The sequence below is a fragment of the Meriones unguiculatus genome, chromosome 3 (assembly GCF_030254825.1).
Source record: "Meriones unguiculatus strain TT.TT164.6M chromosome 3, Bangor_MerUng_6.1, whole genome shotgun sequence".
NCBI lineage: Eukaryota > Metazoa > Chordata > Mammalia > Rodentia > Muridae > Meriones > Meriones unguiculatus.
This window is the reverse complement of record NC_083351.1, coordinates 128,051,890-128,063,947: the sequence shown is the minus strand read 5'-3', so window position 1 is coordinate 128,063,947 and position 12,058 is coordinate 128,051,890. Positions and strand designations below refer to the sequence as shown.

The following is a 12,058-nucleotide window of genomic DNA, read 5'->3' as shown; positions in this document are numbered from 1 at the left end:
ATTGTTTAAATTTGTTGGGAAAATTACCTTCATACATTGTTGTGTACACCTTCTCGCATTGTCAGCTCCTTCCTACACTTAGTTAATCTGCTATAGATGGCCCAGGCCATACCTAATTAGAAACTTCTAAAGGCATATTTACCCAATTGTTTATTTAAGCAACTTAACTACTGAAGTGGATGTGTGATTTAATCCCCTATGACTGTATTATTTCAGTAAGTGATATCTGCTGAAACTCTGAGCTGTTTAGGATTTATTTTAAGGAATATTTATTTTAAGGAATATTTTCCTTCTAGTAGGACCATTCAGAACTCTTTCAGTTTGAGTGCCATCTTTGGTCCAGTTCCCTGTCTCCTTTGTGTGACTTTTATCTGCATATTAAATTTGCCTACTTAATAAAATGTAGTAAGTGCATTTATACTATATTTATACTATGTATAAATATATACATATATATGTATATACATATATTTATACTATGTATAAATACATACATATATTTATACTTTGTATTTTGATCAGTCATCTCTCTTGACTACTTTTGTTCTCCCTTTCACTAAAATGTGTTTTAACTGCGGAGTGGATAAGCACAGAGGGACAGAAATAGGGAGTCTCCAGATAAGTGTATTCTCGGCTGAGGTCAAGCTAGGCTGTGTCTACCATTGTCACTGCTGTTACTACTGTTAAGTGGTGTCTTTGTGGTATTTGGCGTGTTTTCCATAGTTTGTGTTTTCTGTTGATCATATTGTTTAAAATCACCTTGAGATGTAGTGCTGGAGTGCTTTATTACTTAAGAGGGTTTATTGGCTCATAGAAAAACAAGATATTTACATGGGTTAGGGTTAAGAAGTGAAGAATGCTTGAAAAGATTTGCAGGAGTGAGTAGCAAAGTCAGGAGTTGACAGGACCAGGCAGAGCAGTATTTCAGGGAGTCTGACTCATGTCTTCATGCTTTTGTGGCAGTAGTTTACCAAACAAACTATTTTCCAGCTCTAGAAAATACTGTGTTAATGAGAAATTATTCAAAGCTAGTCTTAACTTCAGATTTAAGCATTTGATACTTCAGTTTCTTATTCTGAAAAACGATCCTTAGTGGATTTAATATAATTATCCTGATTTTATAGTATGCTAATAATTGTTTGAAGGTATTAATGCCAGTATTAACAGCAAGACCAAATATAATTTAAATGCTGTTTTGAAATTTCAGGGCCCCTGTGTGTTTCTTTACATTTCATCTCTTCACACTGTGCTTTAGCCAGGTTGGATTTCATTCTTTGTCCTAAACAGTATAAAACTTTTTCATCTCTGCTTTTGCATTTACTACTTACTTAGAATATTTTTTTTCTCCACATTTTCATATGGCAATCTGATTTTTATCTTTCAGTGATGGCCCAAAAAATACCATTTCAGGTCTTTTGTAGCTGCTAAGACAGTGTGGGTCAATTTTTCTTCTTACCTTTTTTTAAAAACTTTTTTGGAGATAGGGCTTCTTTGTGTTGCCTTGACTGTCATGGAACTCACTCTGTGGATCAGCCTGGACTCTGACTCACAGAGGTCTGCCTGCCTCTGCCTCCCGAGTGTTGGGATTAAAGGCTTGTGCCACTACCACCCAGCTTCCCCTGTTACTTTTAGTCTTCTAATTTTCTACATTTTCTTTACAGCAGTCATATTTATTCAATTATATATTTGATGCCTGTTTTTCTTTTTTTTTTTTTTTCAATGCAGTTTATTCAGGAACCTTGAACAATCCTCGGACCCTGGGGAAAGCCAGCCCACAGCTTAAATACCCTCTGGGTAGCCAACCCCAGCGTGCCATGTGGGCAGTGCAGATAGGTCCACATACATGGAAGCAAGCCAGATCCTCAGCCTTAGCCAAATGTGGAATTGTTTGTGACAGAGAGAACTCACCATCGGGAAGGTGGAAGGCGGAAACCAGCTCCATCTTTAAGGCATAGCATTCCGCAGCTCTGTACAGTTCCCCCTTTTTGTTTAAGATGCATCAGGCAAGAGTAGAGGTCTGATCTCTGATATTAGAAATAAATTGGGACTTTGTACCGATGTTCATTTAGGTGTCATCCACCCAAAGAGTTGATGCCTGTTTTTCATATTAGAGTGTAGGCTTTGTGGAAGTAGACATTTTGTCTCCCTTATTGCTATATGTCCAGCCTGTAGTGCTTAGTGTGTGTCCAATATACATTTGACTTTCTGTGTGAATGTGGGCCACATCAGTCTGGTCTGATGATTTTCTTAGCAGGATTCATCATGGTTTGGTAGAAACAAAGAAATCTGAAAGTTGATTTAATCAGATGTCAGAGAAATAATGTACTTGGCAGAAAGGTAAAGGTAACTAAGATTTGAATGCGCCAATGAGTTTGTTGAACTAGTTAGTCATTAATATTATTTAGGCTATACGGGCAAGGGCATCCTGTGATATAATAGACACAAAGAAAAATTCTAGGTGTGTTTTTAAGCAGAGAGCATTCATACTGTGGTTATCTGGGGAAAGAATAGTCTGGGCAGAGAGTATAACAACACAATGCCCTACAACAGATGTTTGCCTAGTGTATCTGAGGAATAGCAAGGCGTATGACCAAAGTGTGATTAAAGCACACCGTGAAAGGGGGCAAGTCAGAGGGGAGGTGAGAAACAGAAAAGAGCCAGGCTTTGTAGGCCCTTATAGGTCCTGCTAAGGATTTGGGCATTTTCTCAGTCCTCATTATATTGCTGTAAAGAGACTCTGTGACCAGTGCACCTCTAATAAGAGAAAGCATTTAATTGGGGGCTTGCTTACGGTCTCAGAGGTTTAGTTCATTATCATCGTGGTAAGGAGTATGGTGCTATTCTTGCAGGTACTGGAGCAGCAGCTGAGAGCTACATTCTGATTCATGGGTACAGAGGGGGGCAGGGAGGGAGGGAAAAGGTGAGAGGAGAGAGAGAGAGAAACAGAGAGATTGAGAGAGAGAGACTGAGAGAGATTAAGAATGAGTGTGTATGTGCCTGGGTGTTTCATGGCCTTTTGAAACCTCAAAGCTCCTCCTTCCCACTGACATACTTCTTCCAACAAGTCCACACTCACTACAACAAGGACATGCCTCCTAATCCTTACAATCTTTTCAAATAGTGCTACTTTGGTGACTAAGCATTCAGATATATGTGCCTTTGGGGGCCATTTTTATTCAAACCACCCCAGGCTTTTTTTTTTTTTCCTCAATAAGGTTGAAAATGAACAGCTTGAGTTTCTATGCTTGTGCCCTACTGCTACTTAATTTCCATGGTTTATCAGTTTGCTCCTCCACAGAGTTTCCACTCTTCAGTTTCCTAATTTCAGATTCCACAAAGAAGAATCTGATAGGCTTATGTCAGTTTGACCAGGCCATAGTTTGACATAGTCAACTTGACCTTGGATTGGCTTATTTGGGTTGCATAATTTTCTTTGTTCTGCATAGCTGTGGCCTGGGTAGAAGAACTTGGATCTCCTTCCCTTGAAAAAAAGGAGTGGTTAAAACCCAATTTTTACTAGCTACCAATAAAAATACTATTGAGTAACTAGATATATATTTGCTATAATTGTATAATATTCAGCCTTTAATCAAGAGTGCTATAGAGAGACTTGTGGTCTACAGACATGAAGAAATGTTTCATATATGTATGAGATGTACTGTACATTTGAAAACCTAGATTTGTGATTTATTGCTGGTAAAGATAAGATCAAGGGGAAATACCAAGAATTGTGCTGACACATCATAAAATTGGGGGGAACTGGTAGGTTGCCCATTTTTCTTTACAGACCAGCAACCATGTACACATGAGCAACAATGATTGGACTTAATGGGTGATGGAGAAGAAGAGAAACTGGGCATGTTAGGGCATGAGGGGTTTCTGGAAGAGGGCAGTGGGGGTGGATATGATCATATTTCATGCAAGAAAGTCTCAAGAGTAAAGAAAACATAGTAAAAATGCTATTTACAAAAAATAAAACAGATGAATAATGAAGTAGTTTGGGTATAAGGAGTAAGAATGTTTTTATTCACATTATTAGAAAGTAATTCCTCAATTATTCCTAAATTCCTAAATTTTGAGTAGTCTTTCACTAGAATTAAACATAGTGCTCAAGTAGATGTCTTTTCATCATGGAATTCTGTGAGCTAAAAGCTATGAAGGAGCTGGGCTTGGTGTATGCCTTTAATCTCAGTATTTAGGAGTCAGAGGCAGGTGGGAATCTGTGAGTTTGAAGCCAGCCTGGTGTATGTAGTAAGTTCTAGGCCGGCCAGGGCTACATAGTGAAAATATGTCTTAAAAGCTGCCTGAAGCTCAAAAAGGCTCCAACAGTGGTTTAGGCTAACATATTTATGCGTGGTTTGACTAGAATCAGAGGTTGCCATCTTCTCTGCATTGAACATATGACTTGTAGTTAAGCTTCAAGCACCATAGCAAAGTTGTTCGATATAACTGTGTTGACTGCCACACCTTTAATGACTATAAAGGCAAACTTTGTAAAGCACACTCCCACTGTGTACTCTTGTGCTTTGTCAAGATGGTATGAAGCTTAACCTGGAGTTTGCCGATAGCTGAGGTTGGCCAGTAAGGCCGAGGGATCCTCCTGTCTGTTTCCACACTCCTGCTCTTGCAGGCTTGCTGCCATGCTTGGCTTTTTATGTGAGGCGGTAGAACTGAGGTCAGGTCTACATGCTTGTGCAGCATACTCCTTACTGATGGAGCCTCTTCCCAGCCTCTGGGGAGCTTGAGTCCTAGTACAGAATACTTTGCTTAATACAGTGGACACTTTCTGAAATGTGTGTCAATAGGCAGTTTCATTGTGTCAACAGTATGGATGGCCACTTGAAAAGGATGCCTGGTGAGGAAATAGGATCAAGTGTGGCTTAATGTGAGGCTCTGATGTCATACTCGCTGCCTTCAAATCCTACGTCACACTTGTAGCCACAGCATCATCTACTTTTGGCAAGTTGGCCTCTTTTTTTTTTTTTAAAGATTTATTTATTATTTATACATTATTCTGCCTGCATGTACACCTACATGCCAGAAGAGGGCACAGGATCTCATCATAGATGGCTGTGAGCCACGATGTGGTTGCTGGGAATTGAACTCAGGACCTTTGGTAGAACAGCCAGTGCTCTTAACCTCTGAGCCATCTCTCCAGCCCAAGTTGGCCTCTTTTAATTTTCATCTCTCGTAGTTATAACATGGAGAGAATAACTAATGCCACCTGGGGTTCTGGTGAGGGTCAAGTACAATAATGAACGTAAAGTAACTGGCATGGTGGTCAGTGCTCAGTGACTGGTAGCCTTTGGTAATGTAGGAATAAGAAATATCTTGCCTTTCCAAGCAGTATAGCATGAAAATGAGAAGTATATTTACAGCCCATGTAAAATTATGCATGTGGTATAAATAAAAATAATTGGACTAAAAATACTTTGATGGTCTAGTTTAGTCTCTTGATGCAGCTTTAATGCAGTTAAGAGAGTCAGTGAGAACAAGGTGTATGGAGTTTCGCTTCTGCTGTAATATCCAGTAATCTTATTCTCCTGAGTACCAGAAATGAACTCTAAAATAGCAGTAAAAAGTTTGTGAGTTAGATGGGGACATGACTCAGTGGGTAAGCATGCCTGCGGAGTAAGCATAAGGCCCTTCGTATGAACCTCCAGCACTCACTGAAAAGCTGGATGTTACTATGCATGCCTGTAATCCCAGCATTGTTGGATGAGAGATAATGGACCTCAGGAGCTCGATGGCCAGATAGCCTTATAAAAACTGGATGTTTCAGGCTCAGACAAGACCTTTCTCAAGTGAATAAGGCAGAGAACAATAAAGGAGGACATCATCCTATGGCCTCCACACATACATGCACACAGTATTTTATATATATGTGTGTGTGTGTGTGTATATAATATGATTATAATATGTATAATATGTATACATATGTATTACTATATATAATATTATAATATGTATACATATGTATTACTATATGTAATATGATTATAATATGTATTAGTGACTATGAATCAGTAACAGTTGTTTATTATCAAGTATTATATATTGTACATACAGAACACATACTGAGGAAATGAAAGGTCTGGAAAACAAGAAATGATTAAGAGAAGATAGTCCTTGATAATACTGACCGTGACAGAGATTGTCAGTGATTCACAGCCCTGTGACTGCAGACGTGTTCAAGTACTTGGAACTAGGACCAGTGCTCATAAGCACTGCCTAAGGAGCAGGAAAAGCCTGTGAAAGTTTTGCATGAATTGTGCTAAGGGGACTTCTAGAATTTCTGAGTTTAGCTCTCTGTGGGTAACATTGAAGATACTAGTTGAACACTGGCTCTCAATCTTCAAAGTTGGTAGTGTGCATTAGTTATTTTTCTTGTTGCTGTGACGAAATACTTGATAAGAAACAGCTTAAGGGGGAAGAGTTTATGTTATCTCCCAGTTTGATGGGATGCAGTCCACCATGGAAGGGAAGCAATGAAGGCAGGGAGCTCGGTGCTGGCAGGAGTGTGTAGTTTTAGGACTCTTCATGTCTCACACCTGGCAGAACAGGATCAAGGTAGGAGGCAGGGGGCAGGGCTGGTATTTAAAGTGTTTAGGTCAGCCCCCAGTGATCCATTTCCCACTGAGACGATCTCTTAAAGGTTCCAAAACCTTTCTAAACAGTGCCACCATCCAGACCAACCGCAACATACGAGAAGTTGTCTGCGTATTATTTTGGGTGCATTTTACCCATCTCTTAAGCTTGCCCTGTATTTATAGTTATGAACAAAAATAGACAATTGTCCATTCCATGATCAAAAGCAATTTGGGAAGGAAAGGATTTATTTGCTTACATTTCCACATCACTGTTTATCATTGAAGTCATGACAGGAACATAAGCCAGGATACTGGAGGCAGGAGCTGTGCAGAGGCCATGAAAGGTGCTGCTCACTGACTTGCTGTCATGGTTTGCTCAGCATGCTTCCTGTAGAGCAGGACCACCAGCCCAGAGTGGCCCCACCCACAGCAGGCTCAATCCCTAACCAAGAAAATGCCCTACAGGTTTGCCCACCTACAATCTGATCTTATGGAGACATTTTCTCAATTAAGGTTTTCTCCTTTTAGATGAATGTAGAAATTCTGGTTGTCATAAAACTAGTCAGGACAGACTGTCAACTCTGGCAGGTAGATTGCTATAGCAGAACCTAGGTATGTAACTGGATTGCAACCTTTTAAGACAAATCCTTGAGCATATATGTCTCATTGAAGTTAATTAAAAAGGAAAGACATTTTGGTAATGATTTCTCAACCTACAAATCTCTTAAAATATATTATTTTTGTTGTTATTATTACTATTATTGTGTGTGTACATGCTGTGCTGTGTGTGTGGAGGTCAGAGGACAAGTTTGCAGAGTTTTTTCTGTGCTTCTACCTCTAAGTGGGTTCCAGGGAGTGGCTTGGAGGTTAGGCTTTCCCCCCTGAGCCATCTTGCTAGCCCAAGCTCCAACATTTTAGAAGGAGATTTGTAAGATCTCTTATTTATATTCTGCCCTTTTCTCTTTTGTTGTCTTTTTCCTTTCCTTTCTTTAATTTACCTAAGGTTTTATAACAGTATTAATCCCTAGTAGAAAATTTTCTTAGTAATTATCTTCACGTTCCCAATTTTAAATTTTAACATGTACTCTGAAAGATTTAGTGATATTAATGTAACTTTAACAACTACAGATACCAGGAGGCGATTCAGAAGTGGGATGAAGCACTACAGCTAACCCCAGATGATGCCACCCTTTATGAGATGAAATCACAGGTAATAATTATAAGAAATTTGATTTTTATTATATAATTATGCTGTATTTGTTCAGGGAGCAGTGAACAAATTTGCCTGCTCTTTTCCAATATAACTCATTTTCTAAAAATTAGCATGTAATTAATAGCTTTGTTTTGTGTATAAAATTAGAAATGTGTTTGCTTTTGCAATGAGCTCAACTGCTATTTCAGCCTAGCTCTAAGAAGTTATAGCATACAGATAAAATTACTACTAAATTTTTTAAATAGATAAAAAGTTTCTACTTTTCTTTTCAATAGTCTACTAATAGCTTATTTTTTTTCAAAATGGACATGCATTGCATTTTAGAAGATATTAAAAAAAAATGGTATGGGTCTGTTGCTCCAGCATCCAGAGCTGCTACTAGTGGAACAAGTATTAATCACTCATTAGTCATCTGAAGATGCTTGAGGAAACCCAGACCTATGCCTGACTAGTGGAGGAGGAAGAAGTAGAAACTGCCTTTCATGTACAAATTGTTTAGTTAATGTCACTTGGTTATCAGTAATTTCTACGCAAAGAGATCTTTCTTAGAGGGTTCAGTTCAGAATTTTCAGGTGCTTTGGATAAAGTAGATGTGAGAACATACTAGATCCCAGTACACAAGGCTGTGGGAAGGAGCTGTATACCATTTCCTATTTCTGGCAAACATGATCATACTCTCACTATTTCGGATACTGGAATTAGAATGACCAGGGTTGACTTGATCAACAGCTTTGGTACTGTTAACAAGTTTGGGGCTAAAGCCTTTATGCGGGCTTTATAGGCTGGTGCAGATATAGATATCTCTCTGGTTGGCCAGTTTTTTGTTTTTGTTTTTTTTTTAAACTGTATACTTGGCTTCTAAGAAAGTAAATGTGAGCACCCAGCATAATAATGATGAACAGTATGACTGGGAATCATACTGATTCCCAGAGAGATTATTAGAGAGATTATTCACAGTGAAGACTGCCACAGGGGACTCTATGGCCCATGGAACAAAGACCAGCCTATTTCTGAGAGAAGGCCAAACTGAGTACTGGGAAGAAAGATTAATAGAAGAGATTGTGAAGAAGCATTCTCAGTTTATTGGCTAGCCTGTTACTGTCTTTGTGGAGGATTGTGAGAGAGGTCTGTGATCATGAGGCTGAAGATAAGGAAGAAAGAAGTCTGGTGATAAACCTTAAATAGAAATTGTTCATTCAGAAGAAGGAGGAGGAAGGGGATGATCAGGGAGAATGAGGGATGGGGGAGGAGAATGGTGTGGTCATTTGAAAGAAAATGGCCCTTATAGGCTCATAGGGAATGGCACTATTAGGAGGTGTGGCCTTAGAATGGGTGTGACATTGTTGGAGGAAGTGTATCTCTGAGGGCAGGCTTTGAGGTCTCAGGTGCTCAGGCTAGGCCCAGTGTGGTACTCTGTTCCTGCTCTTTGCCTGTGGATCCAGATGTAGCACTCTCAGCTACCTTTCTAGCACCATGTTTGCCTGTGTCCAGCCATGCTTCATGCCATGATGACAATGGACTAACTCTCTGAACTAGCCCAATTAAATGTTTTTTTTTTGCAAGAGTTGTCTGCTCATGGTGTCTCTTCACAGCAATAGAAACCTTAACTAAGACAAATGGTGACAAGAAAAAGATTAAGGAAACGTACATTGGTCAAGAAACACTCAACAAAACAAATCCTATTTGGACCCGAAATCCTGATGACATTATTAATGAAGAATGTGGACAGGTCTATCAGAGGTTGGCAAATGATTAGGAAGCACAGTTGGCAGTGAAGGGCATTTGAATTCTATTTTTGTCCCAGGATATGTTCCTTTTGATCTGTTTGATAGCAGTGGAAAAAGAAAAAAAAAAAAATAGCATTAAGTTGTATGTATGTTGTTTCCATCATGTCTATAAGGAGTTAATCCCCAAGTATCTGATTGTCATTGCTGGGGTGGCAGATGTCAAGGATTTGCCTCTAAATAGTTCCTGTGATAAGTTGTATCAAAGCAGAATTTTGAATGTTATCAACATGAATTTGGTTAAAAATTGCTTAGAACTTTTCACTGAACTGGTGGAAGATAATGAAAAGTTTTATGAAAAGTTCTTGAAAAATGTAACTTGGAAATCATTAAAGACTCAATTGCAACAATTTTCAGAGCTGTTATAGTACTCCATCTGCTCTGTGTATGAGAGAGTTTCTCAAGTATTGCTGTACCAGAATAAGGAAAAACAAGAAACAGATCTATTTTGTTACAGATGAGGCCAAGTACTTTATAGCTAGCTTGGCCTTTGTGTATTATTTCCAGAAGCATGGCTTAGGAATGATGCATACAGTAAAGCCCATTGATGAATACTGTGCTCAAGAGTTGAAGGACTTTAATGTCAGTTACCAAAGAGGAAGGGAATGAAACTTCCAGAAAATGAAGAAGAGAGAAAAAAAATAGAAATAAAAAAGACAAAATTTATGTAAAAGTATGGAAAGAAATATTGGAAATGAAGGTAGAAAAGATAATCATATCAAATTTAAGTTCCTCAGCTGTATGCCACAAGCATATATGAGTAGACAGCAAACTCAGAAAGAGTCAAGCCTCAAGAGACAATTTAACAGTGAGTTACATGGCAACAAACACCTGTGGATATACTATGACCACCCGTTTCTGAGGCCTAAAGCAGAAGATGAAGGCTGAGGAAGATGGCATGTCTGTGAAGGGTCTGGTCATTTTGCTGTAAGCACCTGTAATTCTGGATTCAGTCTGGAAGATCTCCAGACACATACTTACGGGGTCTCCAAGGGTAGTCAGACTTGGCCTAAGTGTTTTTGAAGATGATCCCTACCTGTGTCTACCATACCCCTGCTGCTGTGCCTGAGGAGAGGCCACTTCTGGAAGGAGACTGGCTTCATCAGAAGAACGACGTTGTTATATTTTCAGTACTTTACCTTCATTTCTTCTATTTTCCAGGATTTTTTTTTTTTTTGGTTTATTTTTGTTAACATTTAAAAAAAAAATCTTTGTGACATGACAAAGACTATAAAGGTTCTTTCTGCTTTCACATTAAAGAAAAGCTAGAAATGCCTTTTCTGGTTTTATCTTGGCTGATTTGAACAGGTTAGTAGAACGTTTGTTAAAGGAAGTCATATAATGTGTGTTAACTTTGTGATTGCTATCAAGCTGAATTCCTTAGTAGACTAGATCCTGCCACTGAAGTGTTCTAAGATGTATCTTGGTTAAAAAAAAAAAAATGTTTTGAGTTCATCTTTTAGAATTTCTTTTCAAAATTTCCAATCTCTCCAGTTATTTCTATGTGTGCTAAATTTAGAAATAAGTATGTAATCTGAATCATTTTGATAGAAAGAATTCCCTACAGGGCTTGTTGCCCAGAGGAAATACTGAGGCACAAAACTTTAAAACTCCCTAGGTCTCAGAAAGCCAGTCAAATAGTAACTAAGTAAGGCTTATGAGTGAAAGTGGAGTGCCCAAGTCACACCTGCCTAAAAGATAAATACAGCCCAGGTAAAAAGAAAATAGTGAAAGGCTGGAATAGATGTGATTTATTACCAGTTAAAAATAACATCTGTGGTAAGTAGATGTTTCTAACATTTTGTGGAGAAATTCTATGTAGAAAACGTATGAGTACCCGAATTAGGTTTCTAAGGAATATTAGAAGTCTTATGCAGAGCTAGTTGTGGTAGCACATGCCTATGACACCAACACTTAGACAGCAAGGAGAGTCAGGAGTCTCAGGCCAGCTTAGGCAAGATTTATGGTGACATATATGAAGAGTTTAATTTAGAACCTAAGAACAGTGCTTGTGTCAGGAATGTTCCAAAATGTTCATGGATCCAAAGATTATAGGTGCAATAAATGGTTCTCCATGGGTTGAAGTGAAACATAGTTCTCTAGTCCTGTGAACTTTATGGTTTGTGTGGCTTGAAAAATATAGTTGTGAGGCCTACAGGATGTTTTATTTTCACAACAGGGTGATGTGTACTTGGAACAGGATGGTTGGTTAAATTCTTTTATCTAGTTTTAACAGCAAGATTTGAGTGTTTCCTAACAAGTACACTGTAAATAGAGTAACTAGAAGTGAAATGTGCACCTCAGATCGCTCCTAGCTAAAACCCCTTGGTTTGGACCAGGGTGACATAGAGATGCTTTATATTTTTACTTATTTTGGAAGTGAAAAAAGGTCTAGAATTTCTGATAATGAATTTTAAGCAGGAAATAAAAGTCAAGGAAATGCTGTATGTCAGATTAAAAAATTCGTAAAG

The 12,058-nt window shown here is 38.5% G+C and overlaps 1 protein-coding gene and 1 pseudogene across 3 annotated transcripts in view; both read left to right on the top strand.

Annotated features, from left to right (window-relative positions):
• The window catches only part of Ttc33 (tetratricopeptide repeat domain 33), a 46,993-nt gene that overhangs the window by 19,006 nt on the left and 15,929 nt on the right, over positions 1-12,058 (top strand). For all 3 annotated transcript variants that reach the window (XM_021660105.2, XM_021660104.2, XM_021660103.2), the window contains exon 3: positions 7,719-7,800. In XM_021660105.2, coding sequence (XP_021515780.1) covers positions 7,719-7,800 — 82 coding nt within the window. The remainder of the gene's footprint in view (positions 1-7,718; positions 7,801-12,058) is intronic.
• LOC132653235 (heat shock protein HSP 90-alpha A2-like) lies at positions 8,112-8,946 on the top strand (annotated as a pseudogene).